Source organism: Protopterus annectens, chromosome 13.part0 (assembly GCF_019279795.1).
Source record: "Protopterus annectens isolate FY-2018-M chromosome 13.part0, PAN1.0, whole genome shotgun sequence".
Classification (NCBI taxonomy): Eukaryota; Metazoa; Chordata; order Ceratodontiformes; family Protopteridae; genus Protopterus; species Protopterus annectens.
In genome coordinates this window covers 910,862,317-910,887,106 of record NC_056747.1, presented here as the reverse complement: position 1 = coordinate 910,887,106, position 24,790 = coordinate 910,862,317, and the positions used below count along the sequence as shown (strand labels likewise).

The window sequence follows — 24,790 nt, the reverse complement described above, 5'->3', positions numbered from 1 at the left end:
CCTCTGAGGTGTATTTGCTACAGGGTATGGGGTTTGTTGTACCTTACTTTTAGCCTTTACTTTTGGCCACCTGACATCTGGGGCAAGAAAAACTGGAGAACATGGCGTCAGCTGGGAGCTTTGTACCCCTGGCACTCTGACGTCAGGGAGGATGACTGCACAGCCGACGCCGGACCCAGACTTTGGGATTCTGGCCGACCGACGGCTGCCTGCCGGCAGGAAGAACCCTACAGTGATGACTGTAACAGTGAAGACACTCGAACATCTACATTTATGGTAAGTGTACACAACTGTACTTTACTGCATATCGGGTGGAGCCTAAACTTCATGTGGTGAAAAAGACAGTGTACTGCCTTGTAAATTAGGACTTGGATTCAGTGAAATCCTTGGGAGTAGAATAGCATTTTTGTGTGTGTTTTGTACCCAAGTTTTGTATTAGAACTTACTATTTTTTTTGGCCACGAACTGTCATAATATGGCTCTTATACACTGGTTGCAAAGGCAGCATTTCAGAGGACAGTTGCTATCACAGTCCAACTGGTTTCTTATTGGGGGTATAATGGTAAGAAATGTATAATGCTGTTGTAAGAGGTACTTGTCACATAATGCACTGTCTGGTCGGCAAGTTAATATGCTCATGAAGAGTGAGGAGGTAGTTAACGTCATTCTTGCTGTGCAGCTATTTGGTGTAACTTTAACATTGCTATTTTACTTCAAATTGTGGTGTCCGAACATTATTTACACTGCCTACAAGCATGACTGGGTAACTAAAAGTGTTAATTGTTACAGGGAAGGGGTGTGGTCTGTTTGATCTCTACCCAAAGTACAGGATGAAAGTAATGTCCACAATATATGTGCATTATCATCATTGCACCAGAAGTAAGTCTTTCACAAACCAAGGCAATATTTCTGTTACTGCATATAGTGTGAGGCTTAAAATTCATGTACTAACAAAGGCAGAATGCTGACATTTAAATCAGGATTGGAATGCATTGAAATTGCTTGTAGTAGAAGGGCATGCCAGTGCATGGTTTGTACTAAAGTACCTTATTAGAATTCCCTGTTATATTTTTTATGAACTGTTATAAAGGAACTGTTATATCACAATACAGGTAGTAAAGGCAATGATTCGGTGTCTGTCCAGAATTATACCTAGTTTCCAGTGGGGGGGATATATGACCTATTTTCCAAATGTATGGTAAAAATAATATAATGGCCATACTGTGTATACAGAAATTTCTTACTACATCAAAATTAAAAAGAAAAAAATCATGAGTCTGTCCCCAGGCAAGTCTGCATCTGCTGTTTATAGGGTAAAGTCTAAACTTCATGTAACAGTAAAGTTAGCAAAATGTCAGAATGTGGCATTGTTGTATTCAAGGATGGGGAGGCCATTCCAGAGTAGTGTATTTCTCTGCAAGATGTACCTGTCCATACAAACTGTTCTGTTGATGTTGTAGAAGAGGTTTAGATAATGTAGAAAGAGTATTTCTGATGCCATTTGACTTGCAATACTTTTGACTTTAGTGCACTAGTACTTGTAAATCCATCAGTAATGGGTCAGAAGATGTTGTGTATGCTAGACACAGATCACCTTTTAGCAGTCTGTAGGATACTGAGTATAGTGACAAGGCTTTGAATTGTTCCATGTAGGATATGTTTAGGCCTTGTGTCCTTTTAGTAAGGTATCTGATTCCTTTGTCTTGGGAGATTTCTCGCTTTATTTCTGTGCCATAGTGGAGTTGGTATGTATAATTTCTTGGGGTGTGCAGAGTCCAGGGAATGTGTCCCTCCCAAAAAAAAAAAAAAAAAAACTCTCTTGGTTTGCATTGTCGGTTATGAGAGAGAAGTTAGGTAGTTGTGGTTGTCTGCTGTTTTGGGCTCTTGTAATTTGCTGCTTTGTGTGTGTGTGTGTGTGTGTGTGTGTGTGTGTGTGTGTGTGTGTGTGTGTGTGTGTGTGTGTGTGTGTGTGTGTGTGTGTGTGTGTGTGTAGATATATACATGGAAATTGCTGCTTTTGTAGAATGGTGCTTTAGTTGACACACATTGGTTGATGAAGCAGATTGTTAACACATATCAACAAAAGTCGCAGATTGGATGATTCTCAACGTTGGAGGAATTTGCTCTTTTCTCAGTGTTGTTTGATCTCTGAGAATATATAATTAGGGTGTGTAGGAGTGCAGTGGGGAAAGATGTTTTGGCCTTTGTTGAAAGCTTTTTGCATGCACTGAGATTGATGCTTGGCACAGAGTGCGTAATGTTGATCATTTGGTGTAAACATTCTGCACGTCAACATTAGTGCTGTTTGACATGTGCATGTAAATCTGCGTGTGTGTATTTAATATTGTATATGTGTGTGTGTGTAATGTACATACATACAATCGTACAATACATATAGATAGAAATCTGTATGCGACACACACACACACACACACACAAACACACACACACACACATTTTCTGTATCTACATCTATAAATAGGTAAATCTATGGATATAGATCATTTACACATCTATATATTTGGGAGTTTCAGGTAGTTAAAGTGCAGTTCAGTGATGAGTAAATTTTGCTGCTTTTGTTGAATTTGGCTACATTGATAGAGGCAGCTTGATCAACAAAGTACAGCTCTTTTGAGTGTAGTGTTGTAAGTGAATGGTTGTATTCCATTTGATTAAACTGCTAATGTATGGTACATTGCATGTTCTACAAGATTGGCAGACAGTGGAGTAAGGGAATTTGCTGTTCTTCCCATTGTCGTGTGATCTTGAAGTTATATTTGAAGTTGTGAAGGTCCAAGGGGGCTTGACTTGGCCCATGCAAAAACACTGATGTGAAGTTGTTCAATCTCAACGTTCATTCTTACAAATGGGTTCAGAGCCGATCCCTTGGCTCGGAGTCAGCCGCTTTCACAAGCTCAACGTTTTCGAGTAGCTCGAGGCCAGGTCCCTATCCCGTGATGCTCGCTGCCTCACCCCAGATCTAGTTTGCCACTGCAACAGATCGGAGGTCGAGAGTGGAGCACGGGGCCAGTATATTCATCTTTTCTAGATTTATTCTATATAGTTCTATTAGAATATTACAGGAAGAGTGTATTTTTCCATAGACTAGTACTTAGTCATTTCTTTGAGTTATTTTCTCTCAGAAAAAAAATTGTTTATAGAGCGGCTGCTCTTAGGCCTTTTATTGGCCTTTTTTTGTTAGTCCCTAATCCGTTTAGAGTGTTTAACGCTGTCAACTGCTTAATTGTTAATCTAGTGTGCAGTGTTAGTCTAGCCAGTGTGTTTGTTTTGTCTAGTCAGTTAAATATATATTGTGTGTATGTATGTATATATATATATATATATATATATATATGTATTTCTGTCACTATTACATTTTGGCTGATCATAAGGAGAAAGAGAGACAGAAGTTAGGGTTTAAGAAATGCCCTAAGTGCAGACAAAAAATGTCCATTACTGATTTACATGTGAGTTTTGTTTACTGCCTGGGTGCAGTCCATCAGGAGGACTGCTCCATTTGTCACTCGTTCAGCAGCACGGTCTTGTTAGAACGTAGGAGAAAGCTAGTGGATAGAGGTTTGTTGAAACCTGATTTTCGGGAATCTCTTGATAAGGCTGACCAGGCTTCAAAATCTTCCAAGGGATCTAAGTCTTCGAAAGCTTCTTCGGAGCCGAAGTCTTTTGCTCCAAAAATAGCTGAGAAGGTGCAGTCGCCAGTTCCACAGACCTCAGAACCAAGCAAGTTTTTCAGAGCTGGTCCCCAGTATTGGAGCCGGTCTCTGAGGTTTTGAACTCCACAATTTTACAATCTGTGGTTTCATCCAGCCTTTCGACTCGTTCATTGAGGAGCCTCTCCGATGTGGATGTGGACCGAGTGGTGCAGAGGCTTCTCCAGAACCCGGCACTAGCCAAGTTGTTGTCGACTCTGGCCCAACCGGTCTCTGAGCTGAAGACGTTCTTGCCTACTGCAAGTAAAAAATCAAACCAGCTCCAGGAAAACTTAAAACTTTAATGGACCGAACACTCGAAACAACAGTGAATAAAAACCAATAAAAAGTACTGTCACTAAGCGCTTTCACCCATTATAATAGCAGTTGGGCATCATCAGAGTAACAGAGCCTGTCTAAAGCTTCAGCTTTTAAATAACTCAAGAACACACGCCCCCTAATTAAGACCAATTGGAACTCTACCACAATCAATGAATGATCCACCATTCCGCCCGATAGTTTCAGCAAAGGGCTCCAAAACGGAAGCTATGGCTTCTTACGTTGATTTTCATTGTAGGAACATTACCAAACGACTACCACACATCCGTAGGAATTCTTGGCATTGCCTGGATGTGATAAAGAACACACATATAAATGAACAATTTTTAATGGTTACTATTGATGTAATTAACCTATTCTCAATTATACCTCAGAAACAGGGTCTTGACATGTTTAATAACTGTTTAGAAAAACACAGTGGTTTTCACACGGTCAAACATAGTCCAATATTAGAATTAACAGAAATGATTTTGTCTAACAATTTTGTCATGTTTGAAGGTGAAATTTACAAGCAGGTTACTGGTGTAGCTATGGGTGCCAGGTGTGCACCAATTTATGCCAACCTAGTGTTTGCAGATTGGGAGACACAGTGGGTTTTCACCTCTGATTTCATGCACAAGGTAATACTATACTTGCATTACCTTGATGACATCTTGATTTTTGGAGAGGAACAGTAGAAGAAATCCAAGATTTTATTACTTATTTGGGCACCACTACATCTTTTCTAAAATTTACTCACAAGATACATGATGAAAGTTGCGATTTTTTAGACATATTACTGTATAAAGAAAAGGATGAAGTCAGTTTAAACTCTAGTATATATAAAAAGACATATTCTAATTCTTTTTTGCATTTTCAAAGTTGCCATCCTTTTTTTTTTTTTTCAAAAAAGGAATATAGTCAAAGGACAAATGGTTAGACTTTCTAAACTCATTAGTGAGGATGACCGTTTAAAAACCGGACTATCAGAATTGATAGACATGTTTGAGAGAGGTTATCCCTATGACATTTTGATGAACACAAGATGTGAGATAGATGCGAAAAGACACACTGTCTTCAAACCTATACTCAAAGGAGGTTTGGTTAAAGAATTTAGTGAACACACCACTCGCATTGATAAAACAAATGCTCACATGAGATGGGCTATGATTTTACCTTACAATGAAGTTGCTGGACAAATTAAGAACATTATTATTGACACGTGGTGAAGCGTTTTTAACAAAAACATAACTATAGTTGGCAAAACACCAGTTTTCACTTATAGTAGGGGTATGAACCTTAAAAAGATGATGGAAATGGAATCTAATCTAGAGACCTACAAGAATTCTAGAATGAGTAAAAGTGGCCTATGCAGCACTTGCAAGTACATCAATAATGGCCCTTATGTAGTAGTCCAAAATTTCAATAGGACCATCAGATGTCCGGGGTATTGCAACTACTGGTTGTGTATATTGCTACATGCCTCAGTTGTCCCACATTTTATTTAGGGAAAACCATCAGGAAATTAAGGCTTAGAATTTTGGAACACGCAAGGGACATCAGGAATAAGAAAACATCTAATGCCCTATGTATACACAGTCAGAATTGTATTAATTTTTAAAAAAAATTATTTTTTTGTGGTGGATAGAATTCCATTTAATGACAGAGGTGGTGAGGCCAAGACTTTACTGGAAGTCAAAGAATGTTTGTGGCAGCTTAGGCTAGATGCATCTAAGTCACCAGGAATTAATGACCACATCTCACTGTCTAGCATTCTAAAACACAGGTCTTTTTGTATATAAATTGACAATTGGTACAGTGATTTATTAACTTATAGTTTATACATGTTACAAACAACTTTTAGTACTTTATTTGGAGATCGCTCTGGTGTATTTGCACCACCTAACTACACGGTTATTGAGATGTAAGGGGCTCAGATTGCTTGACATTGTAAGGAAGTTTTTGCTTGTTAATGTTGTTAATGTTTTTAATTCCAATTTACAAAGGGATACACACATTTTTAAACCATCATAGTAGGCAACAATTTTTCTTGCTGTTACTAATAGATCTATATATATGTTTATACATTTTTATGCAATTGTATACAAATTATGGTGATTTATTTATGTATTTTTTAAAATAAACATATTTAGAAGTAACTATTCAATTACATCTAATTTATTTTACACTTATTTATGTATTTATAAACATAATAATTCATTGATTGTGGTAGAGTTCTGATTGGTCTTAATTAGGGGGCGTGTGTTCTTGAGTTATTTAAAAGCTGAAGCTTTAGACAGGTTCTGTTATTCTGATGATGCCCAACTGCTATAACTGGTGAAAGCGCTTGTTGACAGTACTTTTTATTGTTTTTATTCACTGTTGTTTCGAGTGTTCGGTCCATTAAAGTTTTAAGTTTTCCTGGAGCTGGTTTGTTTTTTTACTTACAAGTCAAGACGTTTTTCAGTTTATTGGTGAGGTCCTTGCCTACTGTGTCTGCTCCTCCTCCGAGCCAGGGGAGGTAGAAATGATGATTATGGGACCCTTGGAGCCGAGGCGTGTTCCAGTGCCATCAGCTCCGTCAACTCAGACTACTTTGATGCTGATCAAGCAGTCCCGAAGCCGACACTCTCCGGTCGGCTCCGGGGGGAGAGTCAAACCGATGGGTCAGTTTCGACCCTTCCTCTCAGAGCTTTGGCACAGATGAGCTCAGCTCCTTCCTCTGGTTTGGAGCCCACTGTTTCGGTGCCAGGGAAGTTGCCATCTTCTTTGGAACTAGCTACTTCCTCGCATTGGAGCAGAGGGGCCTTTGATGCCATGAGGAGAGAAAAGACACCCACTTCATCAGGGCCTACTTCCTCATCCCTGAAAGTGCCGCATTCTACCTCTGCATCACAGGTCCCCTTAAAGCGTAGAGACCCAGAGCCTCAGGTAGCCCCATTGGATGACGCATGTTCTACAGAGACCTCACCAGAAGCACCCACTGATGAGGTTCCCAGGAAGAAGATTTGCAAGAGGAGGTATTTAGACTCCCCACAGGAGTCTGTCACATCCGACACGGACTTAGAGGAGTCAGAAGGGTCCCCACAGTCCCCCTTGGAGGATATCTCTTTTGCAGATATCCTAGAGATCCTAAAACAGAGGGGTGACTGGCAGCCCGTTAACCCTACTGATGATGAGTTGGTGCTTCTTAAGGCTTTTGGGTCTCAGCCCTCCACCTCCTGGGTGACTCCACTCTTCAATGAATTAATGGAATTAGTCGCTCGAAGGGCGTGGGAGTCCCCTGATACTGTGGAACCTGTCCCTCTGAGGCCCAACAAGTTTATTACCTGTCCGCAGGGCAAAATGTTTCTTACCAAAGGAGTGCTGGTTGATACCATGGTGGTGGCAGCGGCCACCAAGAAAGAGATGCCTGAAACCTCTTCTACTGTCCATCCTCCTAATAGAGATTCCAGGATTATGGACAGGTATGGGAAACGCATTTTTACTTCAGTGACCTTTGCTCTGCGATCGCTCAGCTATTTGAGACACTTTACCAGACTTCAGAGAGATCTCCTTAAAGAGCTTGGAGATACTCTACAGAGTACTGCAGCTGAGTGTGTTCCTGATAAGGTGACATCCCAACTCAATACCCTTAACTCTACAGTTAACTCGTCCATGTGTCTCATTTCTTATGCAGCTGATGGTACGAGCCAGGCAGCGGGTTCAGGAATAGCTCTTCAGAGACATTCCTGGATGTGTTTATGCTCCTTTGCGGAAGCCTTCACGTCTTCCTTTATTAATACCCCATTTGATGGCTCGTCCTTTTTCTGGCCTAAAGTCAAGGAGACTCTCACTAGATGTGAACAAGATGGAAAGACTATCTGCCGTAGGAGTCCGTTTATCCACCCCTACTAGACCTTACCCCAAAGGGCAAAAGGGAGGAAAAATGTGGTTCTGCAAATCCCAAGGAGCCTTTCAGAATGCAGTGAACCCCCCTCCAGGGGCAGAGGAGGGGGCAATAATGGAAGACGCCTCCCAGGTGGCAGAGGGGGTCTGCAAAACCAGAGTGACAGGGATCAGTTCTTTGGGAAGGTCCTACCAGTGCTCCTGAAAGGAGGCCCGACTGTCCTACTCTGGAGGCAGTCGGGGGTCACTTGTCCTTGTATCCAGCCGCCTGGCTAAAAATTACAGAAGACTCTTGGGTACAAAGCATTATAGCCAGAGGATATGTCATTCCTTTCACAGAACCACCCACCATGCAAAAGAAAATTCCGAACATTCCACCCTGTCTCAGGGATCAAGCAACCATAGAAGTTCAAAGGTTGCTAGAAAAAAGTCATCCAGCCAGTCCCGGCAGACCAGATAGGATTCAGAACCTACTCAAGATTCTTTTTAGTTCCAAAGAAAACAGGGGACTGGCGGCCCATCTTGGGCCTCAGCAAACTGAACACTTTTGTAAAGAAAGAGAAATTCCGGATGGTCATGCTTCAGTTGATTCTTCCATTTCTAGGAATGGACGACTGGCTGTGCTCTGTAGATCTTGAGGATGCGTACTACCATATCAGAATGGCCAGACCATCCAGAGATCACCTGCGTTTACGGCTGGGAGCCAGACATTATCAGTTCCAACCACTGCCCTTTGGTCTCACAACAGCCCCCAGAGTGTTTACCAAATGCATGGCAGTGGTTATGGCTCACCTGAGGGCATCTAGGACTCCGAGTGTTTCCGTACCTGGACGACTGTCTCCTCATCGCCACCACCAGGCATCAACTAGTTCAATCCAGGGACCTCACTCTAAAACTGTTTTCCCAGTTAGAAATTACTATAAATTTCGACAAGTCTGCATTGTCACCATCGCAGCATATTTCCTTTATCGGAGCAGATTTAGACACCACCACTGCTATGGTAAAACTGCCCTTGGAAGGAATAGTTGCACTTCGGCAACAAGCATCAGACATCCTGAACCAAAACAAAGTACCAGCCTCTCAAGTTTTAAAACTGCTAGGTACTATGGCAGTAACTCTCATAGCAGTTCCTCTAGGGCACATGCACATGAGAATACTTCAGTGGTTATTCTTCACTCAGTGGTCTTACCAACAACTTCCAATGTCATTCTTGATAATCATTACAGATTCATGCAAAAAGTATCTACAATGGCGGTTGACCAGCCACCATGTAACAGTAGGTCGTCCATTTGTTCTCCCCCTGCCATCAGCCACAGTGACCACGGACGCTTCTCTGATAGGGGGGGGGGGGCTTTTTCAGGGAAGAACAGACCAAGGCACCTGGTCAGAGACAAAGTCACAATTGCACATCAATGTTCTGGAGATGAGAGCAGTACTTCTGGCGTTGCAGTACTTCCAGGACTCTCTTCCTCTGGGAACGATTGCGATCCAGACCGACAACATGTCAGTAGCCTGGTATATCAACAAACAAGGTGGTACCAGATCTTATCCCCTATGTCGAGAGGCCCCAAGAGTCTGGCATTGGGCTGTATCCACCGGGCGCTTACTGATAGCGATGCCCATCCCGGGGAAATCCAACGTGATCGCGGACAAACTAAGCAGAGCTATTCAGATGCTGCACGAGTGGTCCCTCAAGAACGAGGTAGCAGAAAGGATTTTCCGCAGATGGGGCAAACCTTGCTGCAACCTGCTTGCATCCCCCATGAATGCCAAATGCAGAAGCTACTTTGCCCTGAATCCCCCACCAGGGGAAAACCCAAGGGACTCTTTCGTCCATGTTTGGCCCCTGGGACTTCTTTATGCATTTCCACCCATTCCCCTAATTCCAAAATTTTTGCAGAAAGCCAAAGCCCTGGGAAGGACTGTGATTCTGATAGCCCCTTATTGGCCTTGACAGATCTGGTTCCCTTTCCTTCGACTCTACCAATTGGAGGAGCCTTGGATTCTGGACCCAGTTCCAGATCTGCTGATACATTCGTCAGGGGCTCTCCATCCTTCTCTTCACTCTCTCAAATTGACAGCTTGGCTGCTCCGATTTCCAACATAGCCAGGTCCCACAACCTTTCCTCGGAAGTACAGCATATTCTTGTATCATCCCACAAGGCCTCAACCAGAAAGCTGTATGTCAGCAAGTGGAAGAGATTCTCTTTTTGGGTGTCTCAAAATAATATTGATCCTTATGTCGCTCCAGTTGCTAGCATATTAGAGTTCTTGACTAAACTTTTTAATGAAGGTGCTGTGGCAGCTACCATACATGTTCAATTGGCTGCAATTTCTAATTTTCACCTCTGATTGGAAGGCTCAAATCGTATGTCTCACAAGTTATGTAGAGCTTTCTTAAAAGGAACTATACATCGTAGACCACCAGTTAGATAACCTTTCACTCCCTGGAACCTAAATTTTGTTCTATCTAGGATTATTCTTCCTCCATTTGAACCTGCATCTTCCTGCCAACTAAAATTCCTGTCTTGGAAAACCATTTTCTTGTTGGCCATTACAACAGCACGCAGGGTGTCTGAACTACAGGCTTTATCTATTAAACCCCCATACTTGATTTTTCACCCTGACAGAGTATTGCTCCAGACTAATCCATCCTTCCTTCCAAAGGTATGTTCAGAGGCTAATTTAAATCAAACAATTGAACTTCCAACTTTCTTCAGTAACCATTCCAGCAAGTTGGAGCATATGTTGCATAAACTTGATGTACACAGACAACTCAGATTTTATTTAGATAGAACCAAAGAATTTAGAAAATCAGAACAACTTTTTGTCTCTCATTCAGTTACCAAGAAAGGGCAACCAGTGTCAAAAGTCACTTTTTTCAAATGGTTGACAGATTGTATAAAATTCACATATTCTTCCATGAATCAACTGCTAGAACATAAAGTGAAGGTGCACTCCACAAGGGCTGTTTCTACTTCTTTAGCTTACATGGCTAGACTGCCGCTGGACACAATAATGTGTAGCTGCCACTTGGTCAAAGCCACATACCTTCATTACGCATTACGAAGTAGATAAGGCCTCTGGGGACAGGGCTTCCTTTGGTTCCACTGTCCTCAGGAATATACTCCCGTGAGCCACCTAGGATAAATGGTGCTTGGGACGCTACCCATTTGTAAGAATGAACGTCAAGATTGAACAACTTCACATTAAGAAGTTGTGTACTCACCATAACATTCCATGTGAGTTATTCATCTCACCTTCATTCTTACATTCCCTCCTGCCTACCCCCTCCAGGCTTCTTGAAGAACGAGTAAGAGATTTGAGGTCTGGTGGGTCTTTGTATAGGATTTCTTACTCCGGCTGGACTTATCTCATGTTACTTATGTTGTATGTATTGGGCTCAGAAAACTAGATCTGAGGTGAGGCAGAGAGCATCATGGGATAGGGGCTTGACCTCGAGCTACTCGAAAACCTCAAGCTTGTGAAAGCGGCCAGCTCGGAGCCGAGGGATTGGCTCTGAACCCATTTGTAAGAATGAAGGCAAGATGAACAACTCACATGGAACATTATGGTGAGTACATCACTTCCTTTTTTAATAGCTCATTATTTAATGAACTTGACAGGTTGTGTTCTGTTTGATTCTTTTATATTTGTTGTTAAACTTTTTGAATCAGTGCTGGTCAGCAGTTCAGTTTAAATCCATATATTCTTTTGTCAAATGTTTGTTCATTGATTCAGAATATCCCTCTGCAGTTTGGCTGATGAACAGGTTGATTGGGAGGAATTTGAGAAATTTAAGGGATTTTACCTGGTGTTGTGCAGTCTGGGAGTTACTGTGTTTCTACTTGTGAGGCTCCCAGCTGCTGCAGAGTTGCCCTCACAAAAAACATTGTTTTGTCCCGGTCCCCTTCAATATACACATTACACCGAATTACATTTGATGACCTTTGTTAACCAAAATTAATTACAACTGAAACATAGTATAGTTGATTTAATCACAGCATAAAATCCATGTAATGTTACCAGGATAGCGTGACCTTACTCATCCTAATCCAGTAAGCAGCGTCCTTACCTCCGCTCGCTTATTAAACTTATGAAGCAGCGTCCCATTATTCATTTCATTTACCATTTATTGAATTAAATATCCAACCAATTAGTGTCCTTACCTCCACTCACTTATATTATTTATCAAGTACTGTCCAACTGCTCACTTTCCTTTCCCAACTCATTGAAATGAACCTCCACAACCAGATGGGAAACAGAAGAGGGCAAGTCTGTCCTCTTCTCTGCCCATCAACCTGACCAGGCTCTTCCCCCTCTGTCCTACCAAACTTCCAACAACCTAACCACTCATTAAAAAGCCTTAGCCAAGCATCATCCGGTGTACTCCATCCCATCTAACCTGTCATCCCCACCCAAAGCCCCATCACCAGGTCATTACCTGCCAAATGCACCAAACACTGAAAATCCCATGCCATGCAAAACCAATTGCACCATCAAGCCTAACTGCCCCAGTTTACTGCCCAATGTATCTATTAATGTCCAAAAGAAACTTCCTTTCCAATCAATATAATAGTAATCCAGCCAACACCTACTACCAAAATATAAACAAGGAAACATTTACTGACATCATAGCATTTGCTGACCAACAATCACCCTCTGAATGATTTCACTACATCTATAAAACGAAATGCAACATGAACTGTAGCTCAATTTCACCATTACCAAATCCAGCCCTCAACACACAAGCTGTCTTGCCAATAGCCAATGTCTGTGAATCCTACCTCAACCTTTCATACCAATGAACCGCCAACCAAGATTAAGTTCCACCCCCCCCCCCCCGTGTAACTATACTACTCAGAGCTAACTCCTCCTTGACCAACTGAACTGACTAATGTTGTACCCAAACCAAAAAAATAACCAAATCTTTCCCACAAGCAACTGCACAACAAATATAACCATCAGGCATCCCAAGGTCCTGCAACCCTTTTTTTAACCACTCATCCTTAGCCTTCCCTTCAACTCGTACTTCCCATGTGTTACATCTATATCTGGTAATGCATTAAAACATGGGCTACGTATGCAAGGAGTCCCAAAACAAAACCTATGCTTAAGCCTACTAACTTCTGCGTGGCCAATGAGGCACACAGTTCCTCACATACCCAGAATGCTCCATGAAACCCTATTTACTCTTATCAAACATATACCAAACCACCTCCTAAACCACCTCCTATCAGCCCAATGTGCAAGTCAATTGGTACCAATAGTACTCAGTCTAAAGACTATATCTGGTGTGTAACATTAGTAGAACCTGCTTGAAGGACAGATTTTTCCCCCAGAAGATACCCTCCTTTGGAATAAATCCCACTTCATGTCAAGCAAAACACCTCAGTGGCCCTGTCCAAACACAATTTGAGCTGTTTTGCTTGACATGAAGTGAGCTGTAAATTCACCTCAGGGGGCCCCCCCACCCATGTCCCTCTTAGATAAGGGCAACAAGGGCTCTACATGAAAGTGAGGGTTGAACTTGCTAGATTGTCATAGCCTTGGAGCCATTAGCCTAGTAACTTCCTATGATCGTGTAATTGTTTTGACTCTGCCCCACCAGTGGGAACCCCACACTCTCCATAAGCGATGCCTACCCTGCATTTCCCTGCCCCCAACAAACCTCCTCCTCCCTTGCCCCTATGTTACCCCAACCAATACTTCACCCCAGCCCCAAAAGCAGCTCAGCTGTTGTAACTCTACCCCACCTGTGTACTACCCAAAATATCCCTAGTGCAAACTAAACACCTGCTTCACCATGCCCTCAATTTACCTCAAGCACACCTGCAGCCACAGTGATCCCGAACCATATGAACTATTACTTGCCTAAATGAGCACCTAAAATCATATCATTACCTCTAACCTCACTGCCTTCCAGACCAATGTCCATAACCTCTGACAGCCACCTCTGATAGCCACATCACTCAAGTCCAGTTCCTTTGTGTTCACCAGCTGATACCAACTCCATACTTCACCATCTCTGCCTACAGTTCTGTACCTCCATCATCTGCAAAAGAAAACAAATTAAGCACCTTGCTGTCATCTAAATTGTAATTTTTGTAGCTGTCCTTCTCAATCCACCTGATTACAGTGCTACCAAAGACTTCCTAATGCCTGCTTAATTACAGTCGTCCCCCCCCCTTTCCAAATCAGCTGGAAATGGCAATCTGCAGCCATCAGGGGATTTCCATTTCCGTAACACTTAATGCACGTCCTGTCAACATTCACACATTACCACATGCAATAGGGATGAACACAGGACTATTACTTAAAGTCGAAACCTCTTCTCCTCAGAGGTGCGCACTACACGCCTTTCTTGAGTCGGCATTGTAGAAAGCTGTGTAAGCATGCACCCCAGGCACTGCCCTCTAACTCACCCTCAAAAGAGAGGTAAGCAGGCACGGCCCCTTCCAGCCTCTCCCTCCCCTGCCAGCATAGGCTCATGAACCACAAAGTAGCCCAAGGTCATCTGAGTCGCAGTGACCAATTTGTCCCTTCATGTACTGCAACCACTTCAAGACCCACCATGCATATGCAAAATACACCCCTACCTCTATAAATCCCTAAATCTGGCTCTTACAGTCATAGACGATTGACAAGGCATTCGTTAAACACAACCCACACACTAAATTACTTACTAATCAACCTACCCTGAACTACCAGACTATAAAACACTTTCACAGAGCCTTACAATCAGGTGCAGTTATAAGCATCAAATACACACAGTTATTGGAGGAAACCCACTTCCCAAAAACTCTGTGAAAGGTTTGTAGTTTGTCTTTTCTGCTTTTCCCGGTTAGGGGTCGCCACAGTGGAACTCCGGTCCGCTAATGATTGGCAGTTGATTTTTATGGTGCCGAGTTGCCAGCCCGACGCCCAAACTTCAGCGAAGGCACGCCCATTCACGCATGTCTTTTGGAGGCCACTGGACCGTGGGGAGGACATGCAGACTCCACACAGAAGGCACTCCAGCCGAGAATCGAACAGGAGAACCTCTTACTGTGAAGTAACAATGCTACCGCTATACCACCGCGGATAATACTGAAAACTCTGTGAAAGGAAATCGCTAAATTGTTTGACTGACCGAAGCATGGAGCATACCTCTTAATCTGTTAATTAATAAATGTGGCCAGAGCCATAAATAAATGGGGTCAATCCTGCCATATTGCTCTTACAAACTTGGAACTTTGCATGAACATGTACTTTTTCAAGGGTATAAAGTCTGGTGCTTCAATGACTGTCATTTTCAAACTTTAGCCCTAATAATATGCCACTAAATGCAGGCAAACTTATTAAAAAGGTGATACAATTATGAGGCAGCATTCTGGACATTCTGCGAACATCTGTACAGTTGAGAGGTATGCAGACCAGGACCCCCCCCCCCCGACAAGAGAAAGTCCCTCCAACATCCCAATACAACCATGATAAACAGGTCGAAACCACCACTCAAACCATATAGATAATTAAATGCAAGGACGTTTAATTTGTAATGTAAATACTAACTATCTCTATAACCTGTCCAACTTATAGTACACTTACATAATGCACAATATAAAAGAATGTGCCTGTGCCTCTGAGCGCGAGGGCTCCACAACCAGCAAAATGACAAGCGCTAGCTGAACCCAACCACGAGTTCCAAGTGCAATAAACAGTAAATAACCAAGGCAATAAGCGGTGCCAGAAAGATAGCAGAAAGCTGCCAAAACCTAAGTAACATACTGCACCACCCCTCACCAAGAAACCCACAACCATTAATGGGGACGAGCCCTCACCCTCAACCACCAAAGAGAATAAGTAACCACTAAATTAACTAAACCAGGGAGAGAAATACTGCAAGGGTACGAAAGTCCCATAACAAGCACTCAGCACTGGACACCAAAATAGACCACAGTCAGACCCTTCCACCTCAGTTATCCTGTCAGTTATTTAACAGAAATCCACTTTGCAGACCTACCATGAGCATTAAAAAAAAAAAACTTTGCTAAATGGCTGGGAGGACCTCTTTCGGATATCTTTACACAGTTGTTCCAAACTCGATTGACCAATAATTTCTAATCACTAATCATCCCCTGTGCTAACTAAGCCTGTGCAGTATGCAACAGGAAACCATACTTTACAATTGCAGAGTTCAGTAGGAATTGGATACAAGTATGAAAACAACCGAAAGGAACTGCTGACACAACCGAAAGACAAACATATCACCAGCTGATTGTGCTGTCATTTACCTGACACCACATTGAATGTTTCCAAATTGTAGCAAAGCCCACATAAAGCTAGACTCCCTCAGCAAAGACTACTGCCCAACCAGGCATGCGCGGGCTACACAGTTACCTCAGGAAATCCACACGCTCTCAGCTTAAAGCTCACGAAAAGGAGTTTGCAGTTCTGTCCACCTCCCCAACTGCCAAAACCACCACCATCACCAGTGCTACCAGACCACAGACACTAAATAACATAAAGAACCACCACCACCACCAAAATATGTCTCAAAGGGTAAGCCGTATTGTTAATGCTTACTACTGGAGCACTACACATCTGTCTTATGCTGAACTCCTGTTAGTCTGTGGAATCAAATAGTGTACGTATTATTAGCTTAAGGTCACACTCTGAGTGGAAGCTGTACCCATGTGTCTTTTAACTGACTGCCCAAAAGCAAGTTTTACACAGGTATATTTGTAAACCATTCTCAAGCAGAAACTGTGTTAGCACTGTAAATTTTCTAATGCATTAAAGCACCTTAATTAACCAAGCACACTGGACAAACAAACAGAACAAACCTCCCACACCAGAGCCTGGGAATCTGCCCACAACAACAACTGCTATTCTAATATTAATATATTAATCTACCACCAACCGCATACAGCTACTTCCCCTGATATTCTTGGAGTAACGGACAAAACAATTACCTGGCATAAGGACTAAAAGTAGGGAACGTCATGCAGCAGTGATAGCTAACGACTCCAATCCCCACCATGCCGGTGCAGACTACACCATTACCTCAGGAGCTTAAAGGCCGCAAAAATACATTTGCGAATCTCTCCACCTCACTAACTGCTGAAACCTCCATACAGAACCACTACCAAAGTAAATGCCACCCAAAGAACTTGATCCCCGAACCAAAGGGGGCAACCCTGACCACACTACTGGACAGCAGCCCTAAATAGTGGAGAGAGGGGAAAAAAATTCCAATCATGAGCTGCCGACAAACTGACTGCCCCACCAATGCCCGTCTTAACAAGAAACTCTGTGATCACCTGACCCTAGACAGATTACATCAAGGCAACCAACAAACACTACCTAGTCCACCCCTAAGACAGACGAACCATAAAAGCCTTTCTCGTAGCACCAGCTAAAAAAGATGAGGAAAAGTTAATAAGGCTACACTCCCTCACCACGCCACCAGGCTTTACTGTATCTCAATCATACAACTTAGCCAGCAACCAGAAAAAGAGAGAAAACATCTAATAGAGACAACCATTCCACCTCCCTCCAATGCACTACTACTATCCAAGGCCTACCTGACCGATTGATTACCTATAGGTCGTCTCGGACATAAACTTGCAGCATAGCAAGTTCACGTCAAAATGTGATTCCTTACCCAGTTACATTTGCCTAAACCCCTTAAGCCCCTCCCTACCCTTACCTCATTTCCCTTCAGTCATCCCTCATTACCATTTAACCCTTTCATCTCACTTTACCCTCTTAGTTCCCACTAACATTTATCTAACCCCCTTTGAAAATGTCCCTGGACAAATTGGTTTGTTACCAAACCTCATTTGGTGCATTTTTTTTTAAACAGTGCTTCTGTCATTTTACTCAACTAAATGGCTCTTGATTTTTAAAGTTGTTGAAGAGAAAGTTAAACATTAGACTTGTGTGCATGATTTTATTTGACAAGTCTACCACTGCAATGACTTGTCACATAACTGCACTTTCTGTTGGAATGGTTTTGCACACATACCTTTGAGATGGGAAAGTTAGGCTCGGTGGTAGGGCAGTAATAGGCATCTTATGCTAAAGCTAGGTTTCTCTGCTGAGCCATCCATCTTTGCAGTGTGTATTTGTACCAGTACATGGATACAAAAAAGATTCATTGTTTTTTAGGTGATTTTTAAGGTTATTTGAGCTTGAATTGAACTGATGATTTATGCCGTTGTGGCAGACTACTTTATATGTAGCTTATTAAGTTTCCCGGTAACGTCATAGTCCTAAATAAGAGTATCCTGTATTTTCATTACCAAATACCCTTGCAGGTGGTGGCTGTTACCTGCCAGGGAAATGGATGGCATGAAACATACAAATTTCTTTAGAGGAACGTTGGCAAGGGTTAGATCAGGCTGAAAGCTTTATCTGAACATGCCTATTTGTCACACTACCGCATTACTGTGTGCTGTTGTGGGGCTACATTTCACACACTTCAACATGTTCTTTGCCCATATTCCGTAATATCAGAATGTTGGAGAGAGCAGGTTGCCTAATGGTTAAGGTGTTTGCCTTACAAACACACAAGGTGCAGGGTTTGAGTCTCACAAGAGATAATTGGCTAGGCTTAAAATGGCTCACAAGGGCAGTTAGCTTAGTACTAATCTATGAACCTATGAGTGAGTGCACCCCACATGAGGAAGATGGTGGGGATCAGCATTTTAGTTTATGGAAGTATATTTCTTTCATAGCTTTGTGTCCCAAAGTCAACATGCATCTGCCCTACTATCCAAGTAAGTATAACACAGTTGTTGTTGTGTCTTTCGGCTTTTCCCAGTTAGGGGTCGCCACAGCGGAACTCTGGTCCGCTAATGATTGGCAGTAGATTTTTACGTGCCGAGTTGCCACCCCTGACACACAACCTTCAACGAAGGTACGCCCATTCACGCATGTCTCCACACAGAAGACGCTCTAGCTGAGAATCAAACAGGACAACGTCTTATTGTGAGGCGACAATGCTACTGCAGCACCACAGTTCCTGCCTTAAATTCAGAGTGTCTGAGAAACTTGAAAATTGCTGTGTTGACTGTAGATGTAATAATATTGTCTGTGTTGTGATGATGAAGTTCGTGATGATGAGGCATCTTTCCTCCATTGTTTCTACCCTAGAGCTCAGTGAGTGCAGAAAGCCTTGTAAGATCAAAGGTACTGCTGGGAAGAAATTGGGTTTCCCTGTGTTTTTGAGAATTTACATTCCAAAAGCTGTGTGTTGGTGCTTTTGAAGGTAGGAAAGGGTATTTTTTAGCCTGGACTTCACAGAATGTATTAAAAGTTTCAGAGGTTCATTTGGACACCATTAGTGCTGGTGTCTGGCAGTAAAAGCACTGAGCTTGGGAGACTGTTTGGTAGGCTTTAATGTGTCCTTTGCTATTATAATGGTTTCATTTACTGATGTATGAGAGTTAATGTCATAGGAGGCTGTGTTATACCAGCAATCCTGTCTCTCTAAATGTCAATTTATGAAAAGGCATTTATATTTTTTTGCTGCAGGTAGAAAATGGAGTACCTTATTTTATATCTGTATAGTGTTTCAAGTGTTATGTAAGGAAATTTTTGACATCAAATGGGCTAAGGTGTTTTGGCACTGGGGTACAGTGAAGCTATGTAGATGCTGTTGGACAGCACCCTGTGAATGAATACAAACGTCATGTAGTTGCATTAGCAACAGAACTGGGATTAGCTAGATTGGGAACCAGAAGAGTAAATACGTTTGTTAGGTGTAAAAAGTTAACAGGTGACCTGAATGCATTTTTTTGAGTATGGTGAAGGGCGAATTCCAGCTGTTATTTTTCACTGTTTGTTTCTGCTGAACTGCAAGGATGTAATAAGACTACTATCACTTTGTCTGTGATGAACTCTAGTTGATTGTTTTTCTGCTTTATTTTACTCTAGTGGACCCAGAGCAAGCCAAGAAGATGAGGGAGACTGGACTGCATATGATGCGCAGGGCCCTGGCTATACTACAGATCTTTGCCATCAGTCAGTTTGGCTGTGCAACTGGTCAGATGTCCCGTGGCCTATGGCAAAATGATGAGCAAAACCATGACTACTCCTCACTTCTTAAAAAACTGGAGTCCTCTGTTAACAAAGTACGAACACTGGCTCAAAGGCGTCAGCATGTGGATGACCATGTGATTAACTATGCAAGCAGTTCTGATGTGTCCCAGGGGGGAAGGGATGAACTTACAGTAGCTGTAAGGAAAGAACTTGCTGTGGCACTGCGTGATTTGATGGCTCATGGGTTATATGCATCATCTCAGGGAATGAGTCTAGTTATGGCACCTATTGCCTGCTTGATTCCATCTTTCACATCCTCTCCACAAACCATGCACCCATGGGACCTGTTTGTAAAATATTACAGAACCAAAAATGGACAAGCCTTTGTAGAATCTCCTGCTCGCAAACTCTCCCTGTCTTTCGGGTTGCCAGTGACTGGAGGTACTGCTGTGACACCTAAGCAGAGTCTTCTGGCAGCCATTCACACTGTGTTAACAGAACATGATCCTTACAAGCGTAGTGCAGACTCTGAATTCAAAGCACTAACATGCATGGCATTGAATGAGAAGCGACTTGTTTCATGGGTAAATCTAATCTGTAAATCTGGACGTTTAATGGAAAGTCACTACCAGCCATGGAGTTACATGGTCTGCACTGGATTTGAGAGTGCCCTCAACATACTTAGCCGCCTGAGTAACCTACATTTTAGTCTACCTGTTGACTTGGCAGTCCGTCAGCTTAAAAATATCAAAGATGCATTTTAATTGTCAATTCTTTCAAACTTCAGTTTTTACACTCTGTTGGTTACAGTGACGATATTTATTTCAGTTTTAAGATAAAAATGTGATTTTTTTTCACACTACTAAATGGGTTTGGATACCTTTTTGAAAGCTGTTTTCCCAAATGGCACTTGCTCTTCCCCTACCCAAACACACACATTCAGCTCTGGATTCAATGCCTCTTGGGGGGAGCAGGGAGTGGAATATTCAGTATTGACTTATTGTTTCAGTTTTGAAGCTCTGTTTGGTGAAAATGGTTTCTAGATGATGCCTTTTTCAGCTGCAAAACTGAATTCAAATTCAGTGTATTTTAAACCAGCAAAAAAGGGATTCATTTGAGAGAGACAAAAGAAGAAAGAGAATGACCCAGTGTAAAGGTGTTAGGCTGTTGCTCATGGATATAAATTGTTGCATTTCATAAAGCAAATTCATTGATGGTTTTGATTAGGTTTGTACACCCTTCCTGTAGTGACAGCTGATTAGACTTCGAATGTTGCCTTTTTCTCATACAAAATTCATTGACTGTAAACATGGACAGTTCGGTGTTCATGCAGCAGATGGTAGAAGAACCTCACTCCCATTGCCCTTCAGTTCTAGCACACAGGAGTGCAAAACAGTTGATAAATTGTTTTGTAAATAAATGTTTAAAGTGGCACTTTAATTTTGCAGATGTCTATCCTGGGGGGCAAAGCCTTGAACATGCACACAGTTAAACCGTGTTCTCCTCCATTATGTAATGTAATCAGCTGTGAAGTCACTGCACTTCAGTGAAAAAGGGAACTCTTCCCTAATAAAGACTTGTATTGACAGTTTTGCAGTTTATGGCCAGTTTTGCATTCTGTATTTGATGCATGGGTCATCTGAATCTTTGCCATTTAACAGAAAGTACATTTATTGGGAAACTTGGAGATTCCCCCAGCATTCAAGCCTGCTTTGGCTTCACTTATATTGCTGGATGTTGCCTGGAGGCTTCATGTTACAGTGACTTTGGCTTTTAATTTTGAAGGTTACTGACGTAAACATCTGTACAGAGACACACACACTTCTAGCATGAGTAGCAGTCCATTCTGGCCTTCTGTCTTTATGCATCTCATAGAGGCTGTGACTTGCTGGTAGTTTATTCTGTACAGTAACTGTTATCCACCTACTGATGTATTCTGTCTCATCAGGACAGACTGATAGGTGCATGAGCACATGAAGTGTGTAAATCTCAAATAGTGATCACTTTATCTTTACATTCATCTCAAAAGCTAGTCCTTAAAACACTTGCACTTGTTTTACAGATTTGAAGATGTCTAAAGAAAGAATGATTTGTAATAAATACTTCTCACATTACCTCAAGTGAAACGTAAGGGAATTGAGCATCTTTCATAATAGCCTCTGTCCTGTAGCACATTACAGTTCCAGGCAAGGCAGGCAAAGCAAGACATTGTTTGTCAGAATTGCAAGAATTGAATAAGTGGATGTTTGCATCTAAACTATTGGCATCTATCTCCCCATTTTGCTAAAATTAGCAAATATCTGTCCTAGTGAAATCAAAATACCTCCAAAGCAGGGGACCATCAAGCTGGTCAGTTTGTGTGTACACTACACTAATTTGTGAGGAACTTCTAGCTACAGGCTGAAACACTAAGAAATATAAGCTGCCTCAAAGTACTTAATGAACCCTATGATGTGCTTAATGTGAAGTCAGTGTTGTCCACAGTGAATTAAATACCTGATGCATTGCTAATACCATGTGCACTCATAATGCCAGTGAATTGTATGGGTGTCAAACATGTACCTAACCCACACTATGCACTTAAAAAAAGAAAATATCTTGAAAGCAGTTTGATGAAAAAATATGACAAAAAGTTAACAGCACCTCACAATTTTACTGATTTGCCCCTTTGCCTTCTGTTTTTGAAATGGGTATTGCATCCAGTGTACGTGTCTTAAAGAGTGTAGACTAGGCTGGGAAGGATGTAGGAGTAAAAGTTTTGCATGCTGGTACATGGATCACAAAATAACCTCCCTAGGAGGGAGTGAAAAGACCACTTTGTTAACTAAACAGAAGCATATATTTTATATTTTTGCTCCAGATGTCCGTCAGTCATTGGGCCCTCCTGGCCCATCAGTCTATTTGGATGGGGAGCTTGTTCTACAGACGGGGTAGTGTCTGGGATACATGCCTATCTCTCCACCAGATCCTTTTTGTTCTCCATCACTGTGATAAGGGACCATGGGGAGGGTTTGAAGGTGTTCTTAGTTTGTGTCCTTTTCCCTTACATGCACTCCACAAAGTGCAGTGAACTGACCCTTGAAGGATGTTGTCTCACTTTGAAAAGGAGCATTCTGTCCAAGTAGATCTATGTGCCCCTGGGTGTGTGCAGCCCTTCCCTTCCACCAGAAGAGGAGAGCAGGAAACATTCTTTTACTCCACCCCCAGCTCTAGCAGTGCCAGGGCTGCTAATCAAAACCCAACTGCCTGGGTTCACAGTCAAGGCTTCAGCCCTCTGTGTCATGGCACCAAGCTATGACTGTCCCAAGACTTGATTGTTGGTATTTAGAACATTTTATGTACCATCTGGTATTATTTTTTGCCTTTTGCAAAAAATCATAAAAAAACTTGGAATGAATTGCAGGCAGAAAGTTGCCTAATTTTCTCAGTCATTTTAATTACATTACATAAGTGCACATTGTGGAATCAAATAACATCATTAGTTAAAAACACTGCACAACTGTTTCTTTGATAAACAGCGAGTGTTGTAAATTCTTACAAGTAATAAGACTCCAGGGCAAAACTATAGCCATAGTGAGGATGGGTAGAAGGGGCAGCTGTCCCTTGTCCATGCTGTTTGGCAGCAGGATCATCACTGAGAAAGTGGTGCTGATTGGTGTGTAAGTTAATGTTGTCATCACACAAGTGCCAACAATAATTCAAGCAGCTGCAGTTAACTTCACGTCTGCTAAAATAATATAAAAGACTGCCTGTAGTGTGTGCATGTGTTAGTAATTGTTGCAAAGTGCTAGTATAGCGGTTTGCTACAGTTTGTACTAAAACTATGTTGCTGAAAGGTGTTTTTGTCTTGTCCTCAACTAAGTCTTGCTTTTCAGGGGTGCCAGTTGCGGGATTGTTCTGGGTGCCAGTTATCGCAGCTACAGCTGTGTTCCAGGGCATGTAGTCCTAACAGGATAATATATTTCTTGGTGACTTGCTGTGTTTGCTGAAGCATCATGTAGGTTTGCCACCTTTGAACAAGGCAGAAAATGAACAGAAGCTACAAACTTACTCTGCCACCTCACCTTTCCTTTAGCCAACCCTTGTTCCACCTGCTCATCTATTGTCACACCCATTTCTTGATGTAAATGGGTATGCTAATTCTTTAATGATCTTCCTCAGGGACACAGTTGTAGTTCTTTTATTTTATGTATCCTTAGGTGTGGTCACACCACATTAAATCTATACTTTTACAAAAAAAAAGTAACCACACACACATATATGTATATGTATATATACACACACACAAATACGCACACATAAACATGCACACGTACATATACACAGAGATGGATATTAGTATATTAGTATGGCAACAGTGACCCAAATTTTGGTATTTAGTTTGCTATCGTAAACAGAAAACTGGAGGAAAACTTGAATTTTATGGTGATTTCCAAACTTTTGGATCATTGTTCAGATTTACTGATAGTTCAGGAAAAAAAACAGGTCGATAGCAACTCTATTCTAAGGGGTATATTTCTTTTTTTACAGTTACAGACTTCCAAATGCTTTATTTTAAGTGGCTCACTATTTAAATTAAAATAACTCAGTGTATGTTTTTATTTTATGGCAGATGTTTAGCTCACGTCCATGTTCAGCCTGCCTTTGAAGCAGTGTGTGCATTCTCACGTTGCCCTTTGATATGCATAAGGTAAGGCATGCAAGTGTGACGAATCACTTTAAGCATCTTGTGAGTCACCACAGTACACTAATAACATGTATTAAGCACAACAGTGTGCTATCAGTTGAGAGGAAGACTTGTATGAAGAGTTTTCAGAGGAGATAGTTAATATGATTTATGCTAAAAAAGT

General features: G+C 41.9%; 1 protein-coding gene across 2 annotated transcripts in view; it reads left to right on the top strand.

Annotated features, from left to right (window-relative positions):
- RUNDC1 (RUN domain containing 1) overlaps positions 1-24,413 on the top strand; it is a 492,478-nt gene extending 468,065 nt beyond the window's left edge. For both annotated transcript variants that reach the window (XM_044054664.1, XM_044054665.1), the window contains one exon: positions 19,836-24,413. In XM_044054664.1, the coding sequence (XP_043910599.1) occupies positions 19,836-20,704 (869 nt within the window). In that variant the 3' untranslated portion in view covers positions 20,705-24,413. The remainder of the gene's footprint in view (positions 1-19,835) is intronic.
- Positions 24,414-24,790: the final 377 nt, after the last annotated feature.